Consider the following 18888-nt stretch of genomic DNA (forward strand, 5'->3'; position numbering starts at 1 on the left):
TCTTGTTTAAAAGGCAAAAAAAAAAACAATTGAAAAAGGCCTTGTCAAAGTTTTAGTGAACTTTATTATTGTCACAACAAAATGATACAAAACCTCCCAGATGGATAACATAGATAAATAATATTAGTACAGAGTTTTCTTCACATTGTACACTGAGTGCTATAGTTCAAGAGGCCAAAACAGGAAGACATTTTGAGAAATCAAGGATTCTGGATGCAAACTTACATCAAAAGCAGATTTTCTTTTTTTTTTTTTTTTTAGAATTATGCATGATTCAGTTCTCAGACAAAAAAATAGAAAATAAAAATCAGATATCACAAACCAATACATTCAGACTTTGTTTAAGTTCATGTTTCTGCACAAGGTTTACTGTTTGTACAAAAAGCTCGTTCACAAATTGTTCTGGAGTAATGAATCTGATAGTCTATGATTTTCTCTTTTTGCTCAGCTTCTTTTTAAAATCCACTTGAAAAACCGGAGCCACTGGTCTAATCACTAATACCGCCACCGAATCGCATTGTTCCTGTTCTGTGCAATCACACGCTAACACATGGCTGATCTACTGTTTTCTTGTGTAAATTGGCACTGAGGGCTGTTTGGCCAATCACACATCTTTTAAAACAAAGGCAATTTTGGCGCAATCTCAATTTCTAAAAAAAAATAATCCAGGTGCAGAAAAAGGTCAGTAGTCCTGACTGCAGTAAATCTAAATGAAGACATAAAGTTTTGAGATAAAGACCGATATACTCAACCAAAGCCAGGTTCGTGCCCTTCCCTAATGAGAATCATATTCTTCTGCACTCCGGTCGTTGTGGTTTCTGTTTGAATGAGCAAGTTATCTGCAATGTGTGACAAAGATGTCAGTGTTATTGTAACCAGATGATGGAGAGGCACACAGGAAATCCAGAACGTCTTCTGGAGGGGAAATGATTTGCAATTCAGCAGTGAAACACAGGTTATCTACGGCTCTGGCTCGGAACTTTTTAATGAAAAAAGAGGCACGAAAATTTCAACTTAAGCCTTGATTTCTCCGCCCTTGGTTAACTGTTTTAGTTCGTTTTTTTGTCTTTTCGCAGTTTAAGAGGCTAAAGAAAAGAAAGTGTTAGCAGATGTCCGGGAAAAAAAAGCGTCAATAATTTGCATACGTTCGTTTCTAGACCTGACGCAAGGTTCTCCCTTCATTTGAGCCGTGAGAAGTTCAGTTTGTCGGTAACTTTCACATTAAGACATTCTAAATGAACAATACACAAAGACATTATTTACACAACCACAGAGTGGCCCCACTGTGAACCTTCACAAGTTTTAGTTCAGTGTTTTACATTCCACTAAAATAGGTTTGCATATTTAATACTTGTTAATCAAAGCCTCCGTTTTGTGCTGCATGTATTCAATGTCTTCTGCATTCACCGCCGGAGAACGTCAGAAGTGTTGCATTTATAATAGATAAATAAAAAAATAGTAATAATAGTAATAATACTGATAGTGCTACAGTGGTTAATCGTCATTTCATTGTTCACAATGACAGCATTTTTAAATTTGTAGCAGTTAAAAAATAAATAGGACTGCTTAAGGTACAGGAACTTAGCACGCTTTGTAGAGTTAAGAGTTCTCATTGTTCGTGAACCACGATGTCAGCGACTCCATGCACTTGTGTTAGCTGTTTACAGTCTAGTGACGCCACCAGTTTTCTGGGTCCAGGTTGGGTGGGGATGAAGTGCTCTGTCACTGTTACTGTAGCTCGGCCTCCGACATCACTGAGACACGCGAGGAGACATCAAACGTTAGTCAAAAAAAGGAAAAAGAGTAGTAAAAAAAAACAGAGATACTGAAAAAAAGAAGAAGTCTTCTTACCCTATGACCACTTCATGGCCCGTCTGAAGGCCCAGGCCCTCCACCCTGAACACGACATCCTTCAGTATACGTGACAGCGGATTGGTGAAGGTAATCTTTGCTGACATCGCTTTACCAACCACAGCTTCACCCAGAGGCTGTTTTTTTTTTTTTTTAAATGAAGTGGAAATTCATCAAAGAAAAGAAATTGAATTGAACAGTCAAACTAAATTTGTGTTTGCTATGCTTGATTTAAAAAGAAATGCAAATACAAATTGAGATTGTACCGTAATCTGGAGGTCAGGCGTACGGAGCCTGAAGGTCGTCTGGTTGGCCAACACTTGCTTGGTTTCACTGACTCTTCCGGACAGTGTCAGCATCAGAGCAGCCTGGTCCACCAACTGGTTCTGGTACTGCTGGTATGGCAGTACCCATTCAATAATCTTCTCTGTATGTAGAGAGGAAGATACATTTTTACCAACTGAACGCTCCCAAATTTCAAAAATTACATTTTTGTCAATACATATTTTTATCAGCTAAATGTGGCATCAGGCGATTTTTAGCGGCCTGTGTTAGCTACTCTGAGCTAACTCTAAAGAGAAACCTGAATTGCAAACTATTTTGTCTGACCTAACAATGTACTATAATTGTATATCAACGTTCTCTTGATCCTACAGTAACTTTTTCACTTTGTCATTTTTGACCAACAGAAAATACTTTTACAGTTTTACATTAATTGCTACACACACCTTACAAACTATGTACCACAAAACTTAGTGACATTCACAACCACATGATGGATGTTAATTAAATTTATCACTATAACATGCTTAACCCACAGGCTCTACTCTGTTCTTGAATGCTGAAATTATTTAGGCCTGTTTAGTACTTGGAAAGGAAAACGTCTTAAAATAGCTCATCAGTTGTTATTACACTGAAAAATGTGGCAGGACTTAATTATTATTATTATAACATAAAATCCCGGACAAGCCCCCATTTTTGTTGGAGATTTGGGGAAAAAAATCACAAACATTAATTTGAACCACATTTTAACAAACAACATAAAACAGTGCTGTGGAAAGAAATTCAGACCTTCATTGGGCAAAAGCTCCACAGGCATCTTGTCCTTCTTTATAGCGTTCTTCAGCACGCCAGTATAGTACATGACAGCCACCTGGCTGTGTAGAGTTGTCTGGCGGGGCTGTGAGCTCTGGTTTTTTACCACAATGCTCAGCTTGGCGTCGTTGCCCATCCTAGGCCCCTCGCCGTCAATCTTCACCTCCACGCTCACATCCTCGGCTGCAGGGGAGCAGTAGACGTCTGGCTTGCTGCCATACCGACAAGCCGTCTCCACCGCAATACGCTCCTCCTCAGACTCTGCCCGGGAAGCAAATAAAAGAGGTAAGTGAACAAGATCATGCAAATTATACACCAGAAATTGTACACCCAAAAAAGGCAGACAGCGATACACATTTACAGATTTTAAAATGCACGTGAAAAGTTGTGTAGTTTGGGAGGAATCACTGGAGAGGAAACAATTTCTTGAAAGTGATCATTTCATGATAGCAAAAGATATTTCTGAAATTATTCTGTCCAGCGTTAGGGCATGACTGTAATATTAAACTGATATAGTTAAAGTAAAACATGCTTTTTAGCACCTTCTGGATGTTTGTACAGGTGTGTGATGTCGTCACGCTCATCAGTGCCCACTGCTTTGGTGCTGATGAAGTGCCCGACGGCTTTCTTCTCACTGTAGATCTGACTGAAAGTACCGTCAAGGTTCCTCTGCCAGTAGATTTTATCACTGTTCACCTAAGAGTCAAATAACAAAACGGATTATCAGCTTTAAAGATTGATGATCAAGCTGAACTCTCAGAAAACTGTTTAATGCTCAGTTTTGTGCAGCTTGGTGGCTCGAGATATTAATTACAATGCTTTTGATTCAATTAGATGATCCTTAAATCCTCTAAAGGAGATGTTTACTGGCATCTCCTTACCAACAGCACTAAATATTGGCTGTAAAACTGCAATAGCAAGATTCTCTAGGCAAAGAGATTATCTGCAAATCCTTAGAAGATTCTGTTTACAATCGGGATCTTATGAAAAGTCCGCTTACCTCAGCAAAGACGAAAGGCGTGTCGTGTTTGAGGTAGACATGACCGGAGCGGATGGCGCTGACAGAGGCTGGGCCACAGCGGAAGGTGCCCTGGCTCGTCTCTTGGGGTGTGGAGTCGACAGCCTGCCAGCCTCCGTTGCCAGGGGGCAGATCAGGTCTTGCCATCCAGCAATCGTTCCATACGTGGAAATTCCTACAGCCGAAAATGTTTCCCGGTTAGCTCCGTCATTACGAAACAGAAGCATTGTTATTTATAAAGTGGCCTTTCCACTTTTCGCACCTTTAGTTCGCTTGACTGTTTTAATACAGGGTTTTTGGAAACAGAAGGTTTGATCGCAGATAAACCAAAGACGATGTTTTGATCGTCTTTCTTGCTTTCTTGCTAGTTGTTAGGGAATGAGGGTTTATTAAAAAGCTACTTTCGTCATACATCAGGAACACCAGAACATGCAAATGTTGGGGATGTATTGATTGGATATCTGGTTGCTTTATGGCAAAAACAATCCTATTTTCTCCATAAATCATCTGTGGAGGAAATGAAGGGAGATTTTTCTTGTTTTACCCAAGGATTATTTTGTAATATTTGGATGGGGAAATATTAGTAAATATCACACAGAACATTGAGTCCTGTGGGTTGAAATGAGCTGCAAATAACTAAAGCACATGACTGCACTTAAGCATTCCAGAGTAAGGGGAGTGCTTTTGGAGAGGACCTAAATTTAAAGCCTGTTCCAGAGGTATGTATTTAGCAGCTGGCCTTTTCCTGGTTCTTATGGTATGGACGTATGGAATGGTGACCTGTCAGTGAAAGGCTCATTATCTTACCAGACAGAGTCACTGTTGAGGTGGTCAATTGGCTCCATGTTCTCGTCAAAGTAAACATCAGTAGTGAGGGACACATCGGTGTCGTGAGCAGACTGGAAGTTGGTCACGCTGCGGGCGGGTATGCCGAGGCACCGCAGCACTGAAAACAACAAAAGACAGAGAATGTGTTAAAAATGACATTTGCGAGTACACTTTGTAATTGATCTGAAACGAGTGCACAGATTGTGATGCTGCATGTAGTTTTTGCAGATTTCACAGAGTGAACTTTATCATCCTGGCTGAAGGAAGGCAACACATGTAGCTCAGTTTGTGACAAAAGTAGCAGGTGTGACAGGAATGCCAGTGTGATGGGTTTAGGCTATAGATGAGCTACGGCCTGCTATCGGGGGCACGCGCTAAAGTCGGCGAGCCATCATGTGAGTTTCCCTGAATACAAGCACAGAGTTACAGAAAGAGCCCATCACAGGGCCTGGTAAGATCAGAAAAAATATTTGGATTCTTAATCGAGTTGACTGTTTGAGCTGGTGGATTCAAGAAGGCATTGCACAAGATCCTCTCTAGATTCTTCAGACTCCAAAAAAACACGCAGAGTCCGCTCCGTCCAGATGCCTTCGAACAACTTTCACCTTCCACTCTGGTTCAAACACTCCCTGCAGTCTCCTACACACAAACACCCACAAGCAGAGTTGGGTGATAACTAGTGAGATTTACTGGAGTAATTTTTTTTGGGGGGGGGAAATACTTTACTATGCTGTGCTTTTCACTTTTACTTGAGTAACTTTATTACGAAATGTCGCTACTCTTACTTGAGTAAAATTTCTGGATTCTCTTCCCACTGTGAGTAACTTCACCGAATGAAGAAGAAGCTTATCTTAAGCAATTATTTGCCAGACGCAGACGCAGACACACACATGCAGTTTTTGTTGAAGTTTCATATTGAAAGAAACTGATTTGGAAAAAAATGTTTCTTTTGTCTGATTTTGTTATTTCGTAAAATTTATTTCATTTTGATTTTTAAAATACCAACATTTCCACATAACTTTATACCTTGGTGCATCTGTTGATGTAATTTTTAAATATTAAGTGATTAATGTTTTGACCAGTGCTTGAGTAGCCTTTTTTTTTTTTTTTTTACTCTTACTTGAGACATTTATTGGATGGCTACTTTTTGCTTGTACTTGAGTAAAAATATATTTAAAATATGTAATTTTAGTACAATTTTTGGCCACTCTTTGCCCACTAGTGCAGCTTCTGTGTTATTTTGCACTCTCTCTCCCTCTCACCTGTTGTAGTGACGCCAGAGAAGACCCAGCACTGGCCATATCTCACAGGTACTCCTGTGGAGGAGTGGTACTTCCTCAGGATCTCCACGCTGCTGCTCCACGCTGCAGGAGAGATGCCGTCAGAGTAGTTCCCTGACCAGTTCCCAACCAGGACTCCGTAGTCGTCCTGGGCATTTATCTGAAAACACAATTTTATTTGCACGTTTTCCATTTGTTTTCATTTAAATCCCATGTTCTTGTGTATATTGTATGCATTTTGCTCACCATGGCAGATACGACTCTGACCACATTGACCGGATCCGCTCGGCCGGATGGAGGCATGTCGCTCTTCTCCAAGATGAACAGACAGGCGTCCAGGATTCCCTCATGAAACTAGCACAAAGAATGAAAAAGAAAAGCGAGATTAAATTCCAACAGCTTGCACTTCCTGTTGAGTGATGCATAACCAAACACAAAACGGTTGTGACGTATTATTAGAGTTTAATGTGGTAGATCAACAAAATGCAATGAAGTGAAGAAATTGTGAAGGTTTTTGTACACACAAAAATTTGAAAAGTACATCACCAACATAGTGCAACAATGGTGGATGGAGAATAATACTGTTTTTCTTTAGCTTGGGACTGGGTCAGAGTTAGAAAATCAGAGTAAGCTGGAAAAGGTCCAGATCTAAATCATCTAAATTGTTTTCCAGCGGTGCTCTCCACCCAGTCTGACTGAGCATGGGCCGCGTCTCTGAGTATGTAAAGACCTGCGGCTGTAATTTTAGCAAAAAGTGGCTTGAAAAAGTTTTTGACATAAGGGGACTGAATACAAATTAACTCCACTCTTCTCCAAATTTTATTTGTTAAAAAAAAGAGAGAGAAATGTTTTTGTTACCTCTAAAAATTAGAAATTACTCTTAGCTGGAGCTGAAGTAGCTTTAATGCTACTTGTCCATACGCCATCCTGTTTCTCTCATACTTATCAGGTCCTGACAGACGAACAGCTTGCTCTGTTTTGAGGGCCGTGTGGAAAATTTCCAAAAATGTTCCATTGATTTATTTTAAAGCTACAGTAGATGAGAGAACCCTTACAGGCTGAGAGTGCTGGAGTCCTTCATAAAGACAAGCTACTAGTCCGTACCTGCCCAAAGTTCCATGTGCGGGCTCCGATTTGCTTCTCTGTCCCGTAGTAAATCCTCCCAGTGTCATTCAGCACATACTCCTTCCTCTGCTCTTCGTCATCCAGGAACACAGTCTCCTCTGGAAAAATAAAACAAACCCATGAAATATGAAGCTATTGCTGTAACTGTTTGGACGCAAGACCTCAGGAAATGCAGCTGGCGCTTTTCAGATCGCCTCCAATCCAGTAGAATCAGTTTTGAGGGTTGGCCCGTTCATGGAAACGACCCAAAATCTCCGGTTTTATCAACAACCAGTGACCAAACCGCTTTAGAATGTGACTTTCTCTCCCATTTTATTGGACCAAGTCCTCAAGGTCAGGAAACGGTTAAGAAACACAATGAATCCATGGACCTTGCCGTGTGGGGCCCTCTGTGGCTTATGGGAAACGGCCTGTTTGGACAGAAATCTGTGCCACAAACTTGGGCGTGGGCCACTTCACATGAGCGACTGCTTTTTCCAACTCTTATTTTCCTCCCTTGCCATCAGCTGTGTGATTAAACACGAGTGTTGGGAGAAAAAAAAAAAAAAGACACGAGAGTAAAAAAGGTTGAACAGTCACTGGAGACAACTGGGAGAAAAAGGGGAAGTTATGTTTAGGAGTGTAGAGAGGAGCGGGAAGGGAGGGGGCTGGGGGAAGCGAAGAATAACCCAGTGTGTGTTCGGGACTTTTAAAGGAGAAAGCATGCAGAGGTGAAAGTGCAGGATGTGTCAGATGTGACTGTTTCCATTTGCACTTGCAGAAAAAAAAAGAAAATTCCCGGAATGTGGGAAGAAACATCCAGGAGGATGTACTGTAAAGGAGGAGGCTCACAAACAGGACTGAAGGGAGTGAGGTTCAGGTCAGCAGATAGCAAAAAAAAAAAAGCAGGAAATACACATGGATGTGTTAAAAAGCCAGGAAAAATAGCAGGTTTTCCCCAGCTGCACAGATCACTCTTAACTCAGCCCCGTGGCATTTTATACGGTGATTGTTGGATTTTTTATGAGCATGAGGGAGAGCTTGGGTTTAGGAAGAAGAGATTGGAAGGGAGAGAAGTGGATTGGGCTCACCTCCAAAAAAAGCAAAACCATCATGAAAGGCAGATTTTTATTCTTTTTATATCAAACTCAGGTTTGTTTGGTTTTTTTTTTAGTTTGCTCCACTGCACATGGTCTTCTCTCCTTCAAATATCCTGCATGGATCATTTGCCAAACCCAGTCCAGTAAATAATGAAGCTCATTTTCCTTTCTTATCTGAATAAAATGATAAGCGCTAGGAGTTTTAGAGCCATAGCTAAAGGGAGATTTAACACTGTGAAAGTGGGTTTATAGAAATGGACTCAAAGTTTTTCCACATTTTGAAATGTTTCTGCCACAAACGTTAACGTATTGTATTTGGATTTTTATGTGATAGTCCAACAGAGAGCAGTACAGCGTTACAAAAAACAAAAAATAATTACTTAAAGCTTTCATATTTTCTTTTTTTGGTCTGAAATTTGAAATTAGCATGTGATTGTATTCAGATCTTCAAACCTAAAAAATTAATTTTGAGTCCATTAACTTTGCAAAAACAGCTCAAAAACAGTCCAGTCTTATCAGAGAATCAGATTAAAACTAAATTAGGACTTTGACTGGACCATTCTAATACATTTGTTTGATCTAAGTTATTCCACTGTAGATCCTACCGTATATCTTAACATGTTTTTCTAGCTGCTGAATAAAAACCAAAACATTATGTTTCCAGTAACTCTACTGTTTTACAATGGAGATGACGTGTTCAGGGGAATGTACAGAAATGCACGTTTCATTTTGGAAACTAAAATTAAACAGCTAGTTTTTTTTTCTTTTTTTTTATAATAAAACTTTAAACAACTTTGTGTCCATCTTTCTTCCATTAAGGCCAGATTTGTCTTGTCGACAGATTCCTCCACCTGACCGGTGCATTTCTGCCGTCGCCCAGAGTTACCATGGGCCTCCTTTCGGTCTTCCATCCTTTTTTCAAGGCACTAGAAAATGCCGCAGCAAAGGAATGGATATTTTCAAACCCCTTTTGGCAAACAGAATCTACGTTTCGGTTCTCCTTCTCGACTCAGTGAGAGGGAGCGGGAGGGAGTTCAGAGAAAACCACATTCTGAAGCGTCGCGTCATTAAACGCCTCAATTTAACAGCAGAAACTGGGGGGCTCATTGAAATTCTGGAATGAGTCGGAGAGCAAAATCATTAATCTCAAATTGTCCTGCAGACGCCCGAAAGGCGCCAATAAAAAATACCCACACGGCACGAATGCGCTTTCCTCCTTCACTCTGATTTAGAGGGGTGTTTACCGTGCTCGTCGCAGCAACACACACACACACACACACACACTGAACTCTCAGAAAAACCAGCTAGCCTAAATTTAACAAGTGAAATATTTTAAGAGTAACCAGCCCTGAAACACTGTGCCTCAGAGGAATTTCATCTAGACTAAAGCAGACCAAAACAAGAATTCATCCGCACTGATGTTGCAAGGTGGATTTTCTGTCAGCTCCCACCACATGATACCCCTAAATAAAATCAAGCTGACTTCCCAATAAAAGGAATTTGTAAGTGAATTCCACCTGCGTGTAATTTAATGTGAATGTGAGTGCAGTCTTTCCGTTGAAGGTCCTGAAGCGTCACATAATACAGCAGACAGGGCAGCGACAAAATTGTGTCCATAATAAATGACATTGTGATTGAAACGAGACAAATTGTGAAAAAAATAAAAATAAATTCAAGGGGTGTGGATACTTTGCAAAGCACTTTAATTTCAGGCTCGTCCCGGATGAAGAGCATATTTTCCAAAGTTGTTCCATTTACATATCAAATTAATTGTACATGAGATTTGCTGCGTTGTCTGTTGAGGAAACAGTAAGAGCGTGGCGGAGTGTATAAATGTGGCACCTTATGGTCTGTTTCTCCTCAAAAGCAAACTTTTTTCGGTCTCAAATGTAGCCGCGCTTGAGAGTTTTGTATCACCGCCAAGGGAGTTACATAACTCACATTCTTACTCACAGTCATGCTGCATGTGTAGCTGCTGCTTGACGGACAGCAACACACACTTGGACTCTGCTAACCTTTCTCACTCATCTGAAGCACTATATCAGTACTCGGCGATTAAATGTCCAAACAGTCAACTATTTTCTTTAGGTATTTGCTGTCAGTCTGATTAAAATGTTCTTGTAGCACCGCAGAAATGATATAGTAACAACACTATTCTGGAACATTTTACAGATTTCTTTTTTCCAGGCATGCAGGCTAAAGTTGCCTTTCATTTCCTTCCTTGTTTTTCTCCTCTTCTCATCTTGGACCCGCCCTTCTTTTCCTCCTCTCCTCCACATTTCTACCATACCTCCCTGCAAACCCTTTGGCCCGTTCCTCCCTCTCTTACCACCAACCGCTTACCTTCACACCAAGGGTTGAAGAGGATGACGATGTCCTTGCTGGGGTTGTGAACTGTTGGCTCCTCGTCCTTCGCCGACTGAGTCGTGACGGTGAGGCCGAACAGGCCGATCACGGCGGTGGCCGGGGAGTTCACGGACAGCTTGACCTTGTTGCAGGTCTGCTCTGTGACCTTGGCCTCCCAGCGCTCGTCCTCCAGGTGCTCCACCAGAGGAATGATGACATGGGTTCCTTTAGACACGATAGGCAAGGGACCTACGAGACACAAGACCAAATATATTTTGTTGGATACAGATTGGCATGTTCGAAAAATAGCTGGATTTGCTCTGGTAGTTTAAAACTCTTCATAATTGACAGCGCTGGCCACGTTTATTGACACCTCCACATCTCTAAGATGTGTAAAAACCATTAAAAGCAATTCATCTTTTATTATAGTAGCATAATTTCACTCAATATTAGTCTTATTTCGCAAAAGGAAGACAAAGACTGCCAAAGTCCCAATGGACATTAACAAATTCTACGTTTGCATTTGTGATGGTTGGACAGAATTTTTTTTTTTTTTTTTAGAATTACTTCCAAACATTCAGTTTATTGACTGTCATAGTCAATAAACTAAAACATCACTGAAAAGTAAATTTATTTCTGTAGCTCAACCGATCGCGAGAAGCACACAGACTGGTGTGTTCAAGCCTTCGTTTCTATCAATGACGTTGATTCTCCACTTCCAGCAGACGACAACAAGACATTTAAGATTAGAATATTACACCAGATCAATACAAAAAACATCTTAGAGAAATATGGCCCAATGAAAAGCATATTTAAGACCGGCTTAAGGGTTATTATTTTGAATCTTACAAACAAACCTCAAGGGATTGCATCTTCTGATGTATTAAATATGATTGTATCTAGCGTCTAGTGGAGATTTGGTGACTCCCCAGGATGGTATTCTGCAGCATGTCTCTTACCATTCTGACAGTCTTCTTTAGGTTCAAATGCTTCATGGCATTCTGCCAGTTCTATTGTAAAATATTTACCATATACGAAAAATAAGCCCATTTTTTCTCGTTTCACAATTTCGCTTAAGATGCTTTCTTTTTTTTTTTACTTCCCTTTGAGATTGCAGCTAAATTTCTCCTTTTGATAAAATACAATAAATTGCAGCACAGAAGAGACAGATAACAGCAGCTTCAAGTTGGAAAAATAAATGTAATAGACAGGGAGTTCTGCTTGATAACAGTAAACTCCAATCCGCCGTCTGCATCCCAGCCTCTCCCAGCTGTGCACAATTTTTCTAAGCAAATAAACCTTTAAGCCTGAAACTCCTCCAAGGCACTTTTTTTTCCCCATTTGGAAAACAAAGCACAAGTGTTTGTGTTTCAAAAGTTGTTTAAAGTTTTTTGTTTTTTTTCCTTATTGGCCACAAAAAAGCCCACTAGTCACTCTGAAACACTCTGAATACTTAACATTAAAGCCTTAACTCTGTTAAACTCAGCTGGGGGATCACGTTCATTTGACGCCTGCATTAACTTTACGGGGAAGCCATTGTTCCCCGTCTGACTGCATTCAGGACTCCTTGCCCTTCCTCTCCTCCCAATGAATATTTACGCAAAAAGGAAATCTAATAGAAAACACAATGTCTTATCTAAAGAAACAACTTCACTCACAAAACAAAAGAAGGAAAAAAAAAAAATTCAACCTCTGTCCAGTTGCCCAGAATTTAGAAACTGGAGCCGAGTCTACCACTTGCTGTAAAAACATCCCCTTCGAATGCAACTGAGAAAATCATGGTGGTTATCTAAGCCGTAGTTGACAGCAAATCAGTGCTTTGGTGCAGTGGTGTAATGGCAGTTTATTTCCAAGTGTGTACTATGAGGACGGTGAATTCCAGAGGGAGGGTGTCTGGTGTCCTGAGGTCTGGAAACTGTTAACTCAGAGGAATGGCTGGGTGGAATCCAAATGCTGTGCCGCGGCTCTGGTTCGACTGCAGCTCAGCATGCATGTGGTAGTTATACACAGTGACCACATTGCACATATGCTGGGCTCACTGAGCGTATAAGTTCACATGCAGGTAATTCTAGTCACACATGCAATAGAAAAACTATTTTTTGCAGTGTTCTTTTTTTTTTTTTTTTAACTTTGTATTGTTTTTGTCACCAGCCGTCCCATTTCTGTGCTGCCACCACCCACTGTGTTCCACACACTAGTGCGCAATTATGGTCAAATTTCAAATACAACAGCTATGACATTTTAGTAAACTGTGGTAGAGGACCGGCTGCTTTTATTTCATGGGATTGTTTTGAGTAAAACCCACTCATCTAAGAGAAAAATGTCTCCTCCCGACCCGAAACACTGGGACAATAACACTGGTTTCTGAACTTCCCGGTTGAGAGAATCGGCCACTCCGCACTGAAAACAGGATCTCTAATACCCTATTATCTGAAGAACTGGGGTTCCTCAAGGTTGTGTGTTCAGTCCACTGCTTTTCACACGACTGCATCCACTCATGAGGGAAATGAGCATCTGCCAAATCAGTCGATTTTACAGCAGCGGAACTCATTTGTGGAGGTAACGAAGAGACCAAACATTGAGGCCAAATTGCCTGGCGATCAACAGAAACAAAACAAAGATGTTCAACGACTTCCAAACTCACACTCACCAGCACCTGCAGCCATACAGTAGACAGAGTTTAGATTTACATTTGTTTGAGATTCTGAAGAGGAGAAGAGGGGTTTACAGAAGATAATGATGGGAGCAAAGAAAAATAATTTAACTGCTTTCACCTTCTCCTGCAGGAACAGGTTTTTATGTTTCCAGAGACTCTTCACTCCCTCTCTATAAACTGCTGCCTTCAGGCAAAGCAGCAGACTGCTGCTCAGTTTTCTGCCCCACTGAGCTGGAGTTAAGTTTTTATAGCTTTACGTTATTGCCCTTATTTAAGGACACAGGACCATGCTGAGGAAGGAACTATCAAAGCTGGGGCCACTGTCAATAAATTTGGGAATAGGAACCAGAGAGATTCAGATTGTACCTTGGAAGCCCCACCACAGTAATATTTCTTCATGTTTTGTTTTTTTTTAACTACCTGTTTTCAGCTCCAAGTGCATTTTATCCGTGTCCGGACTGAAAGGCCTGTTGAACTCTATCTCCATCTGGAAGGTCTGTCCTCTACGGATGATCAGCTCGTCCCCGTGGTACAGATCGGTGTGATGCTCCGTCCTGTTCGCACCACTCTTGGAGCTCAGGAGGTCCACTGAGCACACGGAGAGCTTGACGTCTGAGAGAAAACAGGCAGGTGAGAGCTTAAAAACATTTATTTGCCTTAAAAAAAATTAAATTAAAATAAAACGTCTGGTTTTGCTCGATTAATTCAGAATGTCGAACGAGACTTTGATTCTACCTCCGAATTCCTTCATTTCTCCGTTCTCAGGCTTCGGCTTAGCGGGCTCGGGCGTCGTGATCGGGGTCGGGGTCGGGGGCTTGGTGAACTCCACTTTATCCGTGACATCGTAAGACTCGCTGTTTTGACGCTTGCAGCAGCACGGGCAGATCTTCCTGAACCAGCGACGGCAGCCTCCCTCCTCCTGCTTCTTCCCCACTTCACTCTGAATGGTCAGCTCCACCCGAATGGGCGGGGCCGCTCCGGGGAAACGCCCGATTTCCGACGAGCTTCGAACTGTCAATCGCTCACCTGGCATTCTGAAAAAATGAATACATTTTTTTTTTTAAATGGGTATTTTATTTCCAGACAAAGAAACACTTGAGTAAAACTAACTGAACACACAGCTGCAACCCACATCTGTTATGCCTGCTTTTTTGTTAAACAGCAGTCAATTGACTCAAAATTTACAAAACCTACCCATAACCCTGTAATGAGGAAATCTAAAAGGGGGCTTGTTTGCGTTTCTCCCAAAACAAACCAGACAAAAGAGTTCGGATTGGAGACATTTTGTTGAAGTACATTTCATTCCACCTCTGCAGCACTTTGTGTGATTAAGCCAACATCTGTCAAGCTCTCTCTCTCTCTTTATTTTCACATCATGAAAAGGTCAAATGTCTTTTTTTTTTTCATCTTTTCCCACAATTACTTCGGCTCCAAAACAGACTCTCAGGCATTCCCGAGGCATTAAGAGAGATTTTGCAGACCTTGTTGCGTACACTGCCTGTGTGATCTACCGTAACTCTTACGAGCAGCTGGGTTTCATTTGCCGCACACCCCGCCTGCACACAAACGTAAACTGCAAAGTAATGTAGTTTGCGCGATCACTGCGTCTATTAGTGCGCCTGCAAGCGATTGATAGTTTAGATTCATTTGGAGAACATCTATCTTGCTGATTTTAAACAATGTCCTAGTCAAAGACACCAAAACTACACTTAAAGAAAGCATTTTCACTTAATTCTCTATATAACAAAAACCATCCAGATTTTACAAAGTTGTAAAATTATTTATGTCTAATTTTCAGCAGATGTAAGCAGTGAACAGAGTCGACTGCATCATTAGTCATTAAACAAAACCTAAGCTAATTTGCAATTTGCAAAAAAAAAAAAAAAGAAAAGAAAAAACCAGAAGAAATGGATGCTGCCATAGGATTTAAGGAGGAATAGGAGCCTGGCACTTTCAGTAAGATAATTAACTTAGAAAATCATGATCAGCAAAACAAGACGTTTTAACAGTTTATTGAACTGAAATAAGAGGTTCTGTCAAAAGCAAACAAAGACGTAAAAATATTAGGAATGACTTTAAAGAGAGAGTTGATGCAACGTCTAAAGATCTGGACTTTAACTGTGCGCAGAACTTTCTATTTTTTGATTTCCCTTCTGCATCGACGTTGTTACACTCACCGCTTTTCCTCCGTGATAAACTCTGGATATATTTTGTGACAGTACTTCAAACACCCTATATTGCACAGGCGTTACTCAGAGCAATTAGCCTAAAGTTTTCTTAGAACTTTGAGCGATTTGCTCCTTGCTTCTGCTGCAACTACATTTTCCATTTCCAGTGTATGAACAGCATGCCTCTCTTTTTGTAAGGTAGTGCTTCACTAACTCAATTGCTGCTGCCAAGTAGCCAACTAAATCTAAAGCTTAATGTTTCATGCACGCTAAGGAATTACAAATATGGGGGTTAACTCTCTGCTTTGTTTCCAACTTTCAATACAACGACTTCATCTGGCATCAGAGGTACATTTTTGCTTTAGTAATGTTTAAACTCTCCTTTGATTGTAGACATGAACCTGTTGGCTTCAACACAATAGATTTGGCTCTTAGAGAGATAATTACATTTTTATTATGTTTTTTTAAAAAAATGCCCTTAATACTTTAATGTGTTGCTTTGCTTTGCGTGCGTTTATGAAAATTCCTCCAAGCTAGCCAACCAATCGAAGACATGTGATTTCCTGAGGTGCCTCTTGAACAATAATTATCTGTCTTCATATGTTATCATTTAAAGCATTTCTGGGATGCCTACCTTCCAACAAGAGGCCATAGTTCGGCACACCTCCAGCTAAAGACCAAATCTGTGTTTAAAAAGACAAATCCACTGATAACTTCCACTTATATGTCAGGGCTCTCTTATTGATTTCTCTGTTTAAATATTTGTATCGAGTATTTCTGAGATATCTTTGCAGGCTGATTTGGAAAAAGGGCCGTGGAAGTAAAGCTATGTAGCGGAGGCCAAAGGTCAAATGCATATATGTATGCGTGTGTGTGTGTGTGTGTATCACACAGCTCTCTTCCTCCGCTGCGTTCCAGATCAAACAAACATTCACAAAACATTTATGCAAAATGCTGAAAATTATCTCCTACTCATAACACTAAAATAAACCATTAAATCCTATGACAAAAAGTTGATGTATTTGACAGTGTTGATCTGTTTTTAAAACACTTTAACGCTCCTGCTTATACTGCAGGCATCAGCCGAGCCTGAAATGAAGCGTTCTTCCTCCCTTTGGTCCTCCCATTCAACTCAATATATTGTTAATAACGACAAATGACTGGACCTGAGTGTTTGGTGAAGTGAGTCGTACATGCAAAGCATCCATCGGCATCGACATGTCAAAAAGCATTTCAGTAGTTCTTATGTATGATTCTCCACCTTTTTTATGATGCGTACTAAGTCACTGGGCGGTAGGTTTTCCAACTACCATTAAAAGTTGGACTCTTTCCTGCATTTTTGGAGTAAAATTCTGATCATTCCTGGTTGAAAAATTCAAAAGGCCTCCCTTTTCACCAACCCACCAACCCAGCCCTAAAGATAGATAGATAGATAGATAGATAGATAGATAGATAGATAGATAGATAGATAGATAGATAGATAGATAGATAGATAGATAGATAGATAGATAGATAGATAGATAGATAGATAGATAGATAGATAGATAGATAGATAGATAGATAGATAGATAGTTTTAAGAACTAGCAGCCTATGATGATTACAAAAATGAAAAACATTATCAATATGTTTATTTTGTTGTAAAGTATACCAATGAAATTCTTCATTTTTGGTACAAAATTGCTCTAGTTTTCAAAAACGTGCCCTAAAATGTATGCATGTTGAATTCAATAGGGCTACAAACAATACTGTAGCTTTAAAAAAAATAAAACAAAATTGAAGGAGAAGCCGCTGCTCGCTGGCTACAACCCAAGAAGTGATAAGACTTTTAATCTGCGACTTTCACACTGAATTTGGAAAATGAGGAGAGCAGAAAACAGCCGGTGGTCTGAACAAATTGAGAACCTCCACGGGTTGCGAGGATTTCATGCACTGCACGCTTTCAGGCATCTCACGTTGTCTTAGATTTTACGTCCTTACAGGACACCAGAATACAGCTTTGTTTGAACATAAAACAGAATTTTTAAAAAAAACACATAAATAAAAAGGGGTTGAATCGAATCTGACCTGGTTGGTTTCTTCTTCGTGTCAGCGGTGAAACGTCTTATTCCTCCCGGGTGTCAGTGCGGCGCTCTATTCAAGTTTGGCTGAAAACTTTTCTCGTGACGTGCGCCGCTCTCGTGTTGAACTTTTCCACGTCCGAGAAGGAGCAGCAGCTGTACTTAAAGCGAGAACACGCCCCTCTGCCTCAATGCTGAGCCCCACCCTGAGGGGCTGTGGACGTTACCCCACCCCGGGGCCGGGAGGTCCCGGTCCAGTAAGCAAGATTTGGTAACCGGTGCGTCAAAGAGGGCGAGTGTGCGCGCTCGCGGTGAGGGATGAGCAGCACGAGCGCGAACACGTATGCGCTAATATGTGTCAGTATGTGAAATCGACAAGATTATGCAATAACCTTATAATAAAGCAGAGGGGAAAACTGGAGAGCGGGCAGATACGATGCTTTATCCGTTTTCTGCTGGATCAAATAAAACATTCTGAGTTGTGTGACCACTCGACCTTGAGAAACCCATGACCTTCCCATGACCTTCTATTTTGGGGGAATCACTTGATTACAAAAGAAAAAGAGGAGGGGAAAAAAGAGCAACTTCCCGTTTCACTTCTCCTCCATTTATTAGCCAACAGAAAACTTCCAAGCAAAATCCCATGGTGACCCTGAATCTATTTAAAGTTGGTGGTTTTTGATGTGAACTAGGTGGCTCTCTGCCCAGGGCGGCATCTTATTAGGGCTGGCCGCACATCGCAGCCGGTTAGCTTAAGTTGATATTTGATCTGAAGCTGTAGCTTCACTGCTAAAGGCCCTTTCCTGTTTGTTTTCTTTTAGCAATCTAAACTTATTTATATTTTCTCTCGGTGAAAACGGAAAAGTAAAATGAAAATTCACTGACCAAACTTAGCTAACTTAGAAAAAAAAAGGGTAAATATTTGTGCATTAAATGCAAGCTGCTATTTACAACTCGTTGAGCTACAACGACATTTAATTCCCCTCTGGGCTCAATAAAGTGTTTTTGAACTTGAATTTGACAGTAAATAATTAAAACTGTGAGCTCTTGTACAATAACAACATGAAAAGTTATTATGTCCAATAAAATACACTCCTGTGTGGTGTCAACCAAATCTTTACTCCACCACATAATGTGATGATTTGACAACCAACCCCTGGAACAAAGCATTGATGGAAAACTTCCTAAAAAAAGGATCGGAAACTTACATCAGACAGTCAGCGTGAGTCTGTGTCAGAAAGCTCAGCAGTACCTTTGTGTTTTTTGTCTAAATCCCATCATGACATCATGTGAACTGTAGTGACTTAGGCAATTCATTCCTGAGCGTCTACTGACTCCCACCTTAGTCCGACTCTCTGCTTGATAGGAGGAAAGTCATTTTGCA

At 40.7% G+C, this 18888-nt stretch overlaps 1 protein-coding gene across 1 annotated transcript; it reads right to left on the minus strand.

The window, feature by feature from the left end:
- Positions 1–44: 44 nt before the first annotated feature.
- Positions 45–17792, minus strand: tgm1 (transglutaminase 1). The gene is made up of 14 exons (XM_023335876.1): positions 17512–17792; positions 14014–14312; positions 13699–13890; positions 10620–10871; positions 7177–7295; positions 6319–6426; positions 6055–6232; positions 4772–4910; positions 3947–4139; positions 3489–3642; positions 2923–3207; positions 2118–2278; positions 1852–1988; positions 45–1754 (listed from the first exon to the last, which is right to left on the minus strand). The coding sequence occupies exons 2-14, from the start codon at positions 14309–14311 to the stop codon at positions 1610–1612; spliced, it is 2361 nt and encodes a 786-aa protein (XP_023191644.1). The 5' UTR covers position 14312; positions 17512–17792; the 3' UTR covers positions 45–1609.
- Between the last annotated feature and the right edge of the window lie 1096 nt (positions 17793–18888).

The sequence above is a fragment of the Xiphophorus maculatus genome, chromosome 6 (assembly GCF_002775205.1).
Source record: "Xiphophorus maculatus strain JP 163 A chromosome 6, X_maculatus-5.0-male, whole genome shotgun sequence".
Classification (NCBI taxonomy): domain Eukaryota; kingdom Metazoa; phylum Chordata; class Actinopteri; order Cyprinodontiformes; family Poeciliidae; genus Xiphophorus; species Xiphophorus maculatus.